The sequence below is a fragment of the Rattus norvegicus genome, chromosome 6, assembly GCF_036323735.1.
Source record: "Rattus norvegicus strain BN/NHsdMcwi chromosome 6, GRCr8, whole genome shotgun sequence".
NCBI lineage: Eukaryota > Metazoa > Chordata > Mammalia > Rodentia > Muridae > Rattus > Rattus norvegicus.
In genome coordinates, this window is record NC_086024.1 from 101,316,427 (window position 1) to 101,332,062 (window position 15,636).

Consider the following 15,636-nt stretch of genomic DNA (forward strand, 5'->3'; position numbering starts at 1 on the left):
AGTTGTGTCTGTTCCCTCCCCAGCTCTGTGTGTGATCTAGGATTTGTGGTTAGTTACTGTTGTGTGACTTTTCTTGGGAGTCTTATTTCTGTCCATCTCAAATACAGAGGGCAACCAGAGGTCAAGGAAAATTTCATCCAGGCCCTGCTTGGTGAACCATTGAGTGCACTGGAGTTGTTTATAGAACATGGGTGATGTGGGCAGCTGCACCACCAAAACCCACGGGTGACGGTCACAAAAGCTGCATCATTGGAGTTCCCGTCCCCAGTCAGTCTTGTACATCCTATGTTCTCTGAAGCCACACTTTGTGGAGTCAGGATTACATGCATCGGGTGGAGGTCAGGAAGGAGCAAGAGGCTGGAGTCTCAGCTGAGTATCTAAACATCTCCCCTCCCCTTCTCTAACAAGGAAATGTTAATAGGCTTAGTCTCTTGAGTGTCACATGGGTAATCACAAATGCTCTGATTTCCAGAGGACAGCAGTTATTCATGCCTAGGAATTCCACAACACTCCGCCCCTTCTCCTGGGCTTTGTATTCTTATATTCTCTTCTGCAGCAATCCCTGGACCTTGGAATTATGTAGATGTATGATGACTTGCTGAGCGCACCAGGACATTTTCAACAATTTGACCGATTCTAAGTCTCTTTAGAAACTGTTTAGACAAATGTGCAGAAGGTAAACTGCTAAAAGGTAAAGATAAACTATTTGACAACAGCAGTAGCCTTCCTGCCCGCATAGGGTTTTGCTGTTTTACAATACCAAACATAGTTTCCCTCCATTGAAAAAGTAGTTGTTTGTACCATTGCTTCACTAGCAGATGGATTTTACCTGCTATGTTGATGACATTAACACACAGCCAAGCAGGCCTGTTGGCGACCGTTTCTCCCAGCAGCCAGCCTAGTGTCCTGTGGCACTACGAAAAGCAACCAGTGAGCTTCTAGCTCAGTCCAGCTTGATTCCTTCATATTCTGCAACCAGAACATACAGTAGTTTCTTGCAATAGGATCTTACCATCTAGTTACATACCATTCCTTATGTGGCCAATAGTAATATAGCCTGAATAGTGGGACTTTAGGGGTCTCCCTTGCCAATACCATAGGGAGATATCCCCACACCCAGGAAACAATTGAACCCTTTATCTTCTGTTTTTCTGTTCTTCTAGGTGCTTTTCCAAATCTGTGGAGAGCCTACAGCTTAATATTATATCACGTGCAAAAGGAACTCTTTCACAAAGTGGGGGTAGGCTCTCAATGCACACACACCACAGGCAGCTATTCCAAGCAATGAGAATAGGTCTTAGGAGTTGATGGCTGGGAGAATATTCTTTAAAACTGTTAGTGAGAGTCAAAAGATCCCATTGCTTTGTTTGTTTGCTTGAGACGAGGTTTCCCTGTGTAGCCGTGGCTGTCCTGGAGCTCACTCTGTAGACCAGACTGACCACAAGCCTGCCTCTGCCTCCTGAATGCTGGGATTAAAGGTGTGCCTGACTTTGATCCCATTGCTCTTAAAAGTAGTTTCTTCCAAAGAGCAATGTTAGGTGCAGCAGTGCATGTGGGGTGGAGGGGGGGTGACCTTATTTAGCTCAGGTATCCACAGTCATTGTTCATGAACCAACACCTCCTCATCTTGGGGTACTGCCATAGGCCACGCGCATGCCTACCCATGTCTGGTGGGCTTAATAGAACCATCTTGTGCTGTACTGCCCAGCCTAGGGCCAAGAGGTAGCAGTACTGCACTCTCGCTTACCACAGCTGTTGCCTGACTGGACTTCCTGGGTTTGGCAAGCTCCAGGCCAGCGCTGATCCTACTGCCTTGCCGTCAGCACAGCCGGCTGTCCCAAGTGTCCTGGGTTGGGTAGAGAATCTCTACTCCCAGTGTGTTTTCAAGGGAGATATATACAGAGCATGGGGGGCAATAATTGCCCACCCCAGCAAGATTTTTACTTACATCACTTTATCTTTATATCAGTCCACTGATGTTTACTGGGGACTGCCAGGAACTAAGGCAGCTCATGGCTCTAGCCTCTTTGCACATTAGAAGAGGGCCAGTAAATCCTCAGTTCAACATGTGGCACTTAGTTGCCCTGCCAGGCCCTTCTGTATGAACAGCGTTGGCCACCATGTTGGGGAAGTGGCTGTGTCAGTTCTCACCCTCAGGACTCCTTCCTCCATAGCAGTGGGCACACTGGGCTCACCTGTCCCTCTCCCACCTCTTTGGGAAACTGTTGTTCAAGCTTCTAGACCAATGCCCTTTCAACCTTCCTAATACTGCGACCCTTAATACAGTTCCTCATGTTGTAGTGACCCCCACCCCAACCTTAACATTATTCTCGTTGCTATTGCACAGCTGTGATTTCGCTACTGTTATGAATTGTAATATAAATGTCTGTGTTTTCTGATGGTCTTAGGTGAGCTCTGTGAAGGGGTTAGGTTAAGAAACACTAGAAGCTCACAACACATTTGGTTTCTGTCAGCTTTTCTTGTGAACGCCACACGAGCACAGATTTTGCCTCATTTGTTTTCAAGTGACCTGGACGCAAACAGGCCATTTTATTTGGTTTTTCTTTTTCGAATCCTTTTTGATGGTTTAGCCCTTTACAAACTGGTTGGCCATGCCAATCTAAATTACTCAGGCCCACCAGCACCTCTCCTACCTCACAAAGAGGCAAACCTCAAAAGCCCCATGACCCCATGCCAGTCCCTAGCCTGCTTTAAAGTCCTTCTTAGCTCCCTGCTGAACACAGAGAACGCTTACACCTCCTCTCCCGTGCCTCGTTCCCTCCATATCATTTCTACCTCATTTCCCAGTTTGACTCTTCCCATGTGTTCTGGATTCTTGAATTACAGAGGGTTTTTGTACAGATCCAGGTTACACTTTCCTATTGTTTGCCCCAGCTGTCAGCAGTGGCAAGCCAGCACCTCTGTCTCCTCTCTTTATCCAGGTTAGGGCATCCTGATGAAGGCTGACATGGAGTACAGTACCCACATGCCGGCTTCCCACTCATGAGCAAGTTCTGCCCTCGGGCAGACAGCTCGGTTTCAGCTGCGTGTCTTGTCGACTATAGCCTCGGTGTTCCTGGCAGTCTTATTCCATTGTACATGAAGTTGTCAGGGATTGTAATAGATTCTCGAGTCCATCAACCATCTGAGGGTGTCTCCAATACAGACATCAAGGAGCCTGCCGCCCTCTGTCACATGCAGGAGTGCAGAGGAGGACTGTTCCTCTGGGATCTTCCCTGCAGACTTTGGGTACTAAAGTTCCCTCTGGGTTAGACGGCCCAGCGTCTGTCTCATGTCTTACATCAGCATGGGGGAACCGAGTTGCCATTCCAGCAGGGAGACCTGCTTATCCATACCACTTGGGCAAAGATGGCCGCACCGGAACTGCCCCCATGGATGCTGTACCCTCAGACAGCTCAGCCTCAGTTGTTAGCCCATCCCCCTTAGCTGAGGCCGCGTAACTGTACTCCCCCAACTCATCTCTGGCTCTGTTCATCCCCCGTCCAGCCACTAGTTGTTGATGGCCTCATCCTGGGAGGTGAATTTCTGTTCATCCTCACTAGAGCGGGCAATAACAGACCCAAGAGACAATTTAGTCATGATAGCTGCCTCATGTGAGTCCTCCCTCAGTCTTCTACCTCCTGCATACTCTCAAGCACCTGAGACCACTTGCAGCAGCTCCTCAGGATTGCATACAGCTAGTGGGGGAGCGGGTTTCAGAAAAGGAGTGGCCGGAGTCTCCGTAAGGGCCTGATGCCCCTCCCCCACTCTCCTTCTGCACAGGAATAGATAGACACTATCTTGTGAGGATCTATTGAAGTCATCACAACTGCTTTCATTTCAAGACTGTAGCAGCCGTATCACACCGGGAGGACAGCATTCCACAACTGCCTCCCCTGTCTGTTCTTCCAAGATGAAAGGCAGACTGCATTTCAGGCCCCTCCCTGCCTCGTTAGGATTCTGAGAACTCTGCAGAGCCTTTGTGATGGCTCAAGCCCTGCAGGAAATTAGATCATACCTTCAGAGTTAGCATATGGTAAATGGCAACATTTGGCCCTCGCACGCTTGACTCTTGTGTACTCTGCTGGCGCATCTTGTGTACTGCGTGTATCCATCCGCCTGCCGGCGAGACTCAGCCTCGGCTGTGCCTTCGGCCAGTGGGAGCCTGGCTGGCCATAATGCCGATAGGACAGCCAAGCCTGTGGTTTCTGCAGAGATTTCCGTAGAGCGCCTCAGCAAGTCTGCCTCACGTTAGTCTGCACGCAGAGTAAGATGGAAGCCAGGCTTCCCTTCCCTTCCCTTTCAGGTTCCTTCTGAGCCCTTAGGGAAGGGTTTGTGAGTAGAATTCAAGCATATAACTCCTGTCTTTCCATGGCGGGTATTGGAGAAGACTATGGGTTGTTCCAGGACAGGCGGAGGAGATGAAAGAGCGTCTGGAGTCATGACTGAAAGGATAGAACGACACGATTAACTCAAATCAAATGGATAGATTTTATTTTATTTGCTCATTTTTCAGATAGGAGCTAGAAATGTAGCTTAGAGGAAGTGAACGTTCATGGTATATACAAACCCCTGAGTTAGATCCCCGGAATTACCCTGCCGGAAAGACAGGTTTCTACCTTTTTTTTTTTTTCCTATTGAAACAGTATCTCATGTATCTCAAACTGGCCTCAAACTTGTTCTGTAGCCAAGGATAGCCTTGAACTCGTGATCCTCCTGCCTTTGCCTCTTGAGTGTTGAGATTAGGGCATGCGTTACCATGACCGGTTTGGGGGATCAAGCCTAGGGCTTTGTGCATGCTTGGTAAGCACTTTACCAACTGAGCCACATCCTAACGCTGTTCCTACTTTTGTTGGAAGGTGTGCTTCTGTGTGTCTGATGACGGCACTTGAAACCCGAGCTCTTTTCTCTAGAGGCTTGGGGACATACCCCTTCCTCTTCCCTTAGTGTGCTCAAGCAGCTATTAGGGTTTGGTGACCTGCTTTGGAGTGTGGCTGTCGGAAGAAGTGAGAGCTCACCTTTCGCACATGTCCCTAACCCAGACAGAAGTCCCGAGCCTGCAGCAGTGAGACATCTGGACAAACCTCAGCAGCACCAGACGAGACGGTGGGAACCGTCGTGGCTCTCTGGGGAAAGGGCTCAATCTGTTGTTGAGGTGAACTGAGAGGGCCATTAATTCTGAGGGTGCAGGCCCGCCTGTGCGGAGGCAGAGAGATCAGAATGTCATGTTCCTTCACTGAAGCCATGCTGTGAGCAACTCTATCCAGACAGAATGTCACACCTCTCGGAGACCCAGGAAGAACAGCTGTGTGCCAGGAGCACGATGTGACTGCAGTAATCAACCCAGGCAATTTTCTGAGCCTCGTTTTGGCTTTGCCCTGGAGCCTGATGTGTTTCCCTCCGTTTCTGTCTTTGCAGAAGTGCGTACTGTGCTGCCTCAGTAGCCTCTCTCACCAACATCATCACTCCTGACCTCTTCGAAGGCACTGCTGAATGGATAGCAAGGTGGGAAAAGTCATGTGGTCCCCAGTCCTTAGAGAGCAAGCAGTCAAGGAACATAGAAACTTAGAAGGATTCTTAGGGGTGACTTGCTATGCCCGAGTACATGAGATTACCTTTAGACTTCCATTAATGTTATATTATAGTTTATATTGGCACAGATCTAAACCTTTGGTGAGTAGCATTGGTTAGAGTCTAAATTGATTAAAGCAGTTTGGCAATATCTCAAAACACTCTTGCTTATGAAACCTAGGAACCTCACTTCTACAGAAACCCACCCACGTGCATTAAAGAGACAAAGACTTGTTTATAAGAACAAAACACTGGAAACAGGACTGGGTGTGGTGGCCCTCAGTACCCACACTGTAATCACAGCATTCAGGAGACTGGGGAAACAAAAGGCACATCTGTATGCATCTGTGTGTACAATCTGTTTTTATTGAAATAGTACTTTACCACCATGTAATAAAATGTAGTACAATGACATTACATATGTACAGATGATATGCTGTAGTCATATTTTTTGTATAACTTTCATTTTCCTGGAATTAATGTATTTATCAGGAATTCTCCAGATTCTCTGCCAGTACTACAAAGTTTTTCTTCATACAGTCAGATATTTCAAATAATATTTCCTTTTGTGTATTTGCACATATGCATGCGTGTTTATTTGTGACTGTGTATGCATGTGTGTCTCTGCGTGTGAGTGTGTGTGTGTTTGAGTGTGAGTGTTTGACTGTGTGTACGTGTGTGCACGTGTGAGTGTGTATGAGTGAGTGTGTGTCTGTGCGTGTGAGTGTGTGTGAGTGTGTATTCTGGGTACTTCCCCCCCTCCCTCAGCCTTCACCCTCTGCTTTAGATGTAGACAGATTGCTCTCAGCTTGGTGCACAGCAGGCATCTAGAAGCTTCCTTCCAGCATGAAATTTACTTCATTTTTCTGCTTTGTTGGAACCCTGTTTTATTATTATTATTCATTTTAACAAAGCATAATATTCCAGAAGTTCTCAGAAAAGGACCCCTAGGAAATGCACTTTTAAGATCCCGCACATACCTGTATTTGCCAGCCTGCTTGGTGGGCTGTGTGGTTGGAGAGTAATAAGTTGGCAGTGGTGTAGACCGTATTTGTCTGAATTCTATAAGCGTGGCTTCACTGCCTTCCGACTTTCCATGTCATCGTCAGTGAATCTTTGAGGATTGTGAGAAAGACAGTGGTGCTTTGAGACTGAAACTGGGCATTCCCTGGATTTGGTTCTTTTTAGTGCTCTGTTCCTCAGTTGAGATGTCCCATCTTTTTTTTTTGTTTTGTTTTTAAAGATTTATTTATTATATGTAAGTACACTGTAGCTGTCTTCAGACACACCAGAAGAGGGCATCCGATCTCATTACAGATGGTTGTGAGCCACCATGTGGTCGCTGGGAATTGAACTCAGGACCTCTGGAAGAGCAGTCGGCGCTCTTAACCACTGAGCTATCTCTCCAGCCCCTGAGATGTCCCATCTTTTTATGCCTTCTCAGTATGCTTTTTATCACTTCCTGTGGCAAATGGGTATTATGTTTGCTTAGAAACCCTTGGGTGATCCGGGTGCAGTAGCATGTGCTGGTCCCTACTGCCAGTCTGGGCAACAAAGTCTTAAATGGGTGGTATATTTATGGGGGTGGGGGTGTGGGTGTGGGGGTTCAATAATTAAGAACACTGCTCTTCTAGAGGTCCTGGATACTGTTCCTAGCAACCCCATAGCAGCTCACAGCTGTCTGTAACTTGATTTCTGGGGGATTCAATGTCCTCTAATGGCCTGCATGGGCATGTGGTATGCATGTGGTGTGCAGGCATGCATGTTAGGCAAACACCCATACATGTAGAATAAAATAATCATAAAAATTAAAAACCATGTGTAGGCCTTTTCAGCATGTGAGTATCTTGAAATGGACCTGTCTCATTTCTTGGATGTTCTTGTATTGGACAGCTTTAGATGGCGGTTGGTGTGTTGTAGAGAATGGATTCTGTTAGATTGCCTCAAAGGATGTTTTTGTTTTTAAGCAGACCAGCCACTTAGTCAGACTCACACTGTAAACTTCAAACAGTGCTCTGCCCTGCCGTGGGTGGCGGGTGGCTCAGATCTCAGATCAGTTTTGATTCCAGGCTGCTTGGTCTGCCCAGCGTATGTGCTTTCAGCGTAGAAACTTGAGCTGAATTTGGGTTTTTCCATCTCTGACTCTCCTGGCTTGTCCTCACTTTCTAGTAGCCTGTTTCTTCCTGCTAAAGATGGAGGTTTTCTATTAGATTTAGCTGCCCTGCCTTGCCCTAAGACCCAGGCTGCCACTGCCACCACTAGGGTACTATGGCCGTCCCCTGGGCAAACCAAAAGGAAAAAAGAAAAGACAGATAGGGGGACCAGCGTTCTGCAGTTGTACAATGGCTGTAGTTTTAATGCCACATTGAACTCCCTGTGCCTTTTCTTGGTTGGCCAAGCCTAGGAGGTGTTCTGAACCAAGTAAGAGTGTCCAGCCCAGTCTTCAAGAGGACTCACTAGCAGGACCCTCACCAAACATGGGGATCTGACGGAGCCAGTCTATTTACAACTAGCTTTGTGCCTTGGACACATTATTTCATTTCTTTGTGTCGAATGATGGGATGCTAAATTGTATACACATGTGGAACAGACCAGATTCAAGTGCGTTAACCTCCTGTGGTGGTAACCATAGTGCCTGCTACCATGCCAGGCCATCCAGACGCCCAGTCCCCTGGGCAGTTTGTTTTGTTTACTCTTTATCTGTCATCGCCTGACCTCCTTTGCTGGTGCTGTTTGGAGACTTCCTGATGATGAGTCTTGGTGTGGATCAGTTTCCCCTGTACTAGGCACTCAGCAGGACCAAGAAATCACATTGCAGAATTTCTTTGGCAACTTCTTCTTTATTTTCATTTTTGAAACAAGGTCTCAGTGTGAACCCAAGGCTGACTGGTACTACTGGCCAGCCACATCTTGCCTTGGTTTCCTGAGTGCTAGCATTATAGGCATGTGCCAGCATAACTCCGCATGCTTCTTTTACAGTAGCCTTTATAGGAGTATTAACCTCATTTTAAAAGACTCCTATCAAATTTGTTTTTGGGGGGCTGGAGAGATGGCTCAGTGGTTAAGAGCACTGACTGCTCTCCCAGAGGTCCTGAGTTCAAATCCCAGCAACCACATGGTGGCTCACAATCTTCTGGAATTCCAGTTCCAGGGGACCTGACTCCCTTTTCTGTCCTCCATGTGGGCTGCACATAGTATTCAAACATACATGCAGGCAAAACACACACACACACACACACACACACACACACACACACACACACACACACAAATAAAACTTTAAAGCATAAAAATACAACTTTCAGCAGTTTTCTTCCGTTCCCAGCATGTCTCCTCCACCTTGCCTGTGAGGCCGGGTCTCTCTTCCATATGGAGATGAGCTCACATATCTGGTGCCTAACAACTCTGCTCATGCTGTAGCGGATATGGAAGCTGACGGGAGCCTGCAAACTGTGCTGTGCTGTTTTTCAGGGAATTCACACATGTCAGTATCTGAAGGGCTTTGTTCTTGAGCTTTCAAATTCCTGCCTTGGATGTGAAGCTTGAAGGGAAAAGGTGAGGTGTTTGTGCTGCGTGGTGGCCTCCCGTGGGTCCCGCCTGCTGTCTGCTGTGGAGGCGGGGATTCAGCACCCCCTCCTTTCTTGGTAGAAGTGTAGATTTTAGAGATAGATAGATAGATAGATAGATAGATAGATAGATAGATAGATAGATAGATATACAGACAGCTAGACAGACAGCAAGACAGACAGACAGGGAGAGAGACGGGGAGAGAGATGGGGAGAGAGACAGAGGGAGACATAGAGGAAGTAGGAGGGAAAGGAGAGGAGAGGAGAAAGTAGAGAAACAGGAAGTAAGAGGGAGAGAGGGTGGAGAGTAGGCCTGGCGAGGGATTTTGAAACCTCAAAGCCTACCCCCTGTGACACACTTACTCAAGAAGGCCACACCTCCTAATCCTTCTCAAATAGTGCCACGCCCTGGTGACTAAACATTCATATTTGAGCCTAAGGCGGCCATTCTTATTCAAACCACCATAATTTTCAAGCCTGGTCTTGCTCTTGGCTGCTGCTGCTTCTGTCCCACTGTCCCAGAACTGAGGAAGGTTTCTCTAACTACCCCTTTAGGTGGTCTTAGCCTCTGTGCTGGTCATCAGCTTTTAGGATTTTGTTGTTGCTAACCTGTGTTCCTGCTGTCTCCTGCTGTCTTTACCCTGGCTATTTATGCCATTTAAACCCTCTTCCTTCTTTTTATTGGGCTCTAGCATTCTGTCCTTTGTGTTGTCCATTATGTGTGTTTGTGGCTGTAGCTGTGTTGAAGACGGGGTCATAGGCAGCCCAAGCTGGATTTGAACTTGCTTTTTAGTTGAGGCTGTCGTGAACTTTGATTTTTTTTTTCCATCTATCGGTGCTGGGATTGTAGGCATGTGCTATCATGGTCATTTTCTAAGAGTTTTAGTACCTGAAAACAAGGTCAGAGAGGGTGTACATGTGTTCCTGTTTGTATAAAACCAGAACACAGTCTGTAGTATATGTGTGTGCCTTAGTGTGTGTGTGTACAGTGTGTATGTGTGTGTATGTGCATGTGTGTGGAGTATATGGGTGGGGTGGGGTGTGTGTGCATGTAGTGTATGTGTGTACTGTGTGTGTGCATTGGTGTATATAGTATATGTGTATGTGTGTAATATGTGGAGTGTATGTGTGTGTATGTGTAGTATGTGTGACATGTGCTAAAGAGACACAGACAGACTGAGGCACAGAGACTGATAGGCCACTGCTGGTAATGGGAACTGGGGTGGAGAGTGGGCAGGAAGCTGCTTTTCAGTGTTTATTCTTTCATGCTCTTGGAAGTAGAAACTTTCACTATTGCCTTTTTAACTGAAGCAAAGATTAGTTTAACAAAGAAAGGAACTCGATCTCCCTTGCAGACTCTTCACTCATCTTACTTTTCAAACATGAATGCTTTCTCTAGTCCAAGCAGCCTGGTGCACTGGCAATCTAAAATGAGGCTGTGTTTGGGTGGTGATGGAGGAAGAAGGACAGACAGACAAGAGCAGTCTGCTCCAAGCATGCAGCTGATTCAGACTCTGCACACTCAGGTTTCCCTAAGGCTGAGTTTCTCAGAAGAAAGCTGGTGAGCTCTCCAGGCTCCAGGCCTCTATGAGGAGGGACTTGGAGGTCCTGTCAGCTCCTGGATGAGGGCCTGCCTGTTCACCTGTGCTGTTCCACTGCAACAAAGAAGAGTGACATTAGGAAATGCACCATGGCAGTGTCACTTAAAAATGCATTTAAAATTCAGGGCCAGGGCCAGACTCAATGGTAGAATACCTGCCTTGGGTGAATCCTCACTGGATTCAACCCCCAGCACACATCCAGGTGTGCACAAGCACACACACGGACCTTAAAATTATTTCATAGATAAAACATGCTTGTTATAGGTAGGCAAAGAAGAAAATCTAACTTGTAATCTACCACCATGATGTAACCACTTCTCCTAGTTTCATTTCCTAGAGTTGTGATAAAGTATCCTTAAAGAAATCAGTTCGTGGGGGGTTGTTTTACTTTGAGAGTCTAGGACACATCATGGAGCAGACATAAGCAGAGGGAATAGGAACTCGCTATGCAGGACAGAGAGAGATGAGCGCATGTGTGCTCACGAGTGCCCAGCCCACTTGCCATCCTTACACAGTTCATGACCTAAACCCAGGACATGGTGCTGCCCTCAGTGGGCTGAGTATTCCCACATCAGTTAACACAATCAAGACAGTCGCCCATAGACATATCCCCCCCATAGGCCAGCCTCATCTAGACAGTCCTTCATTGACACTGTCTTTCCCAGTGATGCTACATTGTGTCCAGTTGACAACTGAGAGTAACCATTATACATTTTTGGTTGTTACTTTTGTCTCTTGAGACAGGGCCTCACTATGTAATCCTGACTGACCTGAAACTCACAAAGATCCACTTGCCTCTGCCTCCCAAGTGCTGGGACCTACAGCATGTGCCACCATGCCCAGCCTCACACTAATTTTTATTATATTCTTCCAAAGTTCTGGAGATTCAGTCACACAGCACACTGTTGTTTTCCAGCATCCATGTAATAAGGGAAGCATTTTCATAACTGTAGCGCTCCTTCGTGAGCAGTGAAGACTGCGGTAAGATGCACTGTGCTGTATGGATCAGTCTCCCTCACACATCTGCACTTCTGAGTTGGTCTGACACTCTGCTCTCCAATATGGGGTTATAGCAAACATGCTTACCGTGTGCCCCTTGGACACTAATAGCTACTTTGTAAGGTCAGTTCCTAGGAGTGGCCCTGTCCTGCTGACCCACAGATTATTTGTGGGATGGGGAGGTGGCAGTAGATACAGCACTTGCTGTGCAGGCAAGAAGACCAGAGTTCATCCCCTCTGAGCTATGTAAACTCTGGGCGGTCATGGTGGCTGCCTGGAATCCCAGCACTTGGGTCACAGAAACGGGGCATTTCCTGGGCAAGCCTGCTAGCGTGACTAGCCATAATCAGTGAGCTGCAAGTTCAACAAGAAACTACCTCTGACTGGGTGATAGTGGCCTACTCTTTTAATCCCAGCACTCAGCAGGGGGATCTCAGTGAGTTTGAGGCCAGCCTCATCTCCAGATTGAATTCGTGGACAGCCAGGGCTACACAGAAAAATTCTGTCTTGAATATGGCCCCTCGCTCCGCCCCCCTGCTCCCTCCTCCCCCCCTGCAAAAAAGAGATTACTTTAATAAATAAATAGAGTCTCATATGTAGCTCTTGATGGACTTAAACTTGCTGTGTAGACCAGGCTGGCCGGTGGCTCAAAGATTAGTCCTGGGTGCTAGGACTAAAGGTGTGTGCTGCTACACCCACCTCAGATATTTCAAGTATATAGAAAATTCTAAGATTTAAAAACAAAGCTTATTTTTGAGCAGTTAAAAGCTGGACACAGCCTTACACTTAGTGGGTTTATTGTTGTTGGTGGTGTTTATTTACTTATTTGTTTGAGAGAGGATCTTACTCTGTAGTCTAGGTAATCCTCCTGCCTCAGTCTTACAAGTTCTGAAATTACAGCCCTGAGCCATCACACCCAAGTAGTTCTAGTCACTTGTAAAGCTGAGATAGGAGGGTCACTTGAGCATGCCTGGGCAACATAGTTGCCAACAACATAGCTGAAAAACTGTGTGTGAATGTGTGAATATGCGTGTGTGTGTGTGTGTGTGTTCATTATAGAAACTTTGAGCCATGCAGAGCCTGGTAGTGTGAACCAGCTACTCCAGAGGCTAAAACAGGAGAATCCCAAATCTAGGTCTTGCCTGGGCTACAGTAATGCAAGTAATGCAAAGCCAGCCTGGGCAGTTTAGGGAGACCTAGTATGAAAAGCAAAAAGCAGGCTGAGGGGTATAGCGCAGTGGTAGAATACTTGCCTAGCATGTAGAGCGCCCTGGTCTAATCTCAAGTACTACCAAAACAAATCAAGACAAACCAAACTGGGCTGGAGAGATGGCTCAGTGGTTAAGAGCACTGACTGCTCTTCCAGAGGTCCTGAGTTCAATTCCCAGCAACCACATGGTGCCTCACAACCCTCTGTAATGGGATCCGATGCCCTCTTCTGGTGTGTCTGAAGACAGCTACAGTGTACTTATATATAATAAATGAATAAATCTTTTTAAAAAACAAAACAAAACAAAACATAAAACACCAGAGAACCCAAAAGCTGCAGCACACATCTGTATCCTAGCACTTGAGTGACATAGAGGTCAGGCAAGACAGGGGGCTCAGGAAGTTCATGGATAGCCTGGCTCCATGGAATCTGGTCTCCAACAGAAACGGGAAATAAGAGGGGTGGGTTACCTCAGTGGTAGAGCGCCTGCCTAGTGTGTGTGTAGTCCTGGGTTTGAGCTCCAGAGCTAGAGTTAAAAAGAGGAGACTAGACAAAAATAAAAAAGGCATCCACCAATAAACTTTGTACTGGAAGATCGCCAGGAGTAGCAGTGATTCTTCTATTTTATTTTAACTTGACGAGTCTGCTACATATAGTACTTTGCAACTTTTCCACTATGAGCATTAACCAGTGCTACTATGTTTCTTATGTAAGTGGACAGTTTCTAAATTTCCAGGTCCTACTAGTTTTGTTTTCTAGGAAAAGGAATCTGCCAACTTTAATGGGTAAGGGGCCAGGGAGATAGTTCAGCCCATAAAGTGCTCTGTACAAGCAAGAGGGCCTGAACTGTACCCATGGGAAAAGCCAGACATACTCGTAATCCCAGCACTGGGGAGATGTTTTGGGGATCCCTAAGACTCATTGGCAAAGACATCCTAGCCAAAAGTATGATTCCTCAGGTTTCAATGAGAGACTGTCTCAAAAAACAAAGCGGATGACCCTCCTGAGAAACAAACACACACACACACACACACACACACACACACACACACACACACACCAGCACACACCAGCACACACACCAGCACACAACACACACACACACCCCAGCATACATACACACACACACCAGCACACACACACACACACCAGCACATACCAGCACACACACCAGCACACAACACACACACACACACCCCAGCACACATACACACACACACCAGCACACACACACACTCACACACACACACCAGCACACACACACACACACACACACATACACACGCCAAGGTAATAAATCAATCATCAGCACATTTCTACCCATGGTGCTGCCATCCCATGCTGTAATCAGAGCTGACTTATTCTCTGTCACCAGAACATGGACAGGGCGCTTGTTCTCATCCCTGCACTCTCCCTGGTCGGCTTCTTTCATTCTCTTAGGTGCCAGAACTGGGAAGGCGGCATTGGCGGGGTGCCAGGGATGGAAGCCCACGGTGGCTACACCTTCTGTGGCTTGGCTGCGCTGGTGATCCTCAAGAAGGAACGTTCTTTGAACCTGAAGAGCTTGCTAGTGAGTCGCTGTTGCACCATCTTCTCCCTGAGCCCAGGTTTGGTGATGTGACTCGATCTGGGACCACGGGGACGTCTGGTGACGGGCTGGGCTGGCTGAGCACTGATGAAGCTTCAGGTGTGGTTGCTGGTGTCAGCACAGCTGCCCTCGGTCTCAGCTCCCTTCTCTTACCTCTCCTCCTGCCTGCTTTGAAGGTTCTGAACAGACCCAGAGTGGACTTGAGTCCTCCACCGTCTGGAATGAGCCAGAGTACCTTGCCCCTGTGCTCCCAAGAGGAATAGCAATGGACCCTTAGGATTCACTGTTACCGTGTGTTTTAGAATCTCCTAAGAAAAGAAGCTCTGAGAAGAGCTGTGAAGCGTGTGAAGGCCAAGGATTTATTACCTGTGAAAATTCTATATCTGCATTCCAGCGAGGACCCCAGGCAGACCATCTCTCCTAGACCTCCAAGCTCTTGGCCAGTGTTCAAAAGGCGGTCAGGTTAAGGGAAACCTAGGACATACAGAGAGAATATATTCCCCTTGTCTTTAGGGGGGTATTGCTCCCCTGGCTGTCATGAAAGCAAACCAGCGACAATAGACCTTCAGCTCTCTGAGAGCAGCTGCCAGGCCCTCATTGTTGAGCCAGTATGAGCCCTCTAGAGCATTGCTTTTATATTTTGTGGTGTAACAAGCAGCGCTTTGCCCTCATTGTGAGAGAAAGCCTCTCACACAGCATGCGCTGTGAAGGTTCTGGATAGTTGACATGGAATGACCAGCTTTGTGGATACATTTTACAACGAGATCATCCGTAAGAGATGAAGTGTAAAGTCCCATGTTGTCTTAGTCAGGGTTTCTACTGCTACAGTGAAACACCATGACCAAGAAGGGAGCTGGGGAAGAAAGGGTTGATTCAGTTTACACTTCCACATTGCTGTTCATCACCAAAGAAGTCAGGACTGGAACTCATGCAGGGCAGGAACCTGGAGGCAGGAGATGATGCAGAGGCCATGGAGGGAGGGATGCTGCTTACTGGATTGGTTCCCCTGGCTTGCTCAGCATGCCTTCTTACAGAACCCAAGACCACCAGCCCAGGGATAGCACCATTCACAGTGGGCTGGGTCCTCCCCCCTTGATCACT

At 47.3% G+C, this 15,636-nt stretch overlaps 1 protein-coding gene across 3 annotated transcripts in view; it reads left to right on the top strand.

The window, feature by feature from the left end:
- Positions 1-15,636, top strand: part of Fntb (farnesyltransferase, CAAX box, beta) — an 83,060-nt gene that overhangs the window by 46,770 nt on the left and 20,654 nt on the right. For 2 of the 3 annotated variants that reach the window (NM_172034.2, XM_063262446.1), the window contains exons 7-8: positions 5,419-5,505; positions 14,388-14,517. In NM_172034.2, the coding sequence (NP_742031.1) occupies positions 5,419-5,505; positions 14,388-14,517 (217 nt within the window). The remainder of the gene's footprint in view (positions 1-5,418; positions 5,506-14,387; positions 14,518-15,636) is intronic. The other variant, XM_039112877.2, reaches the window with a different exon arrangement.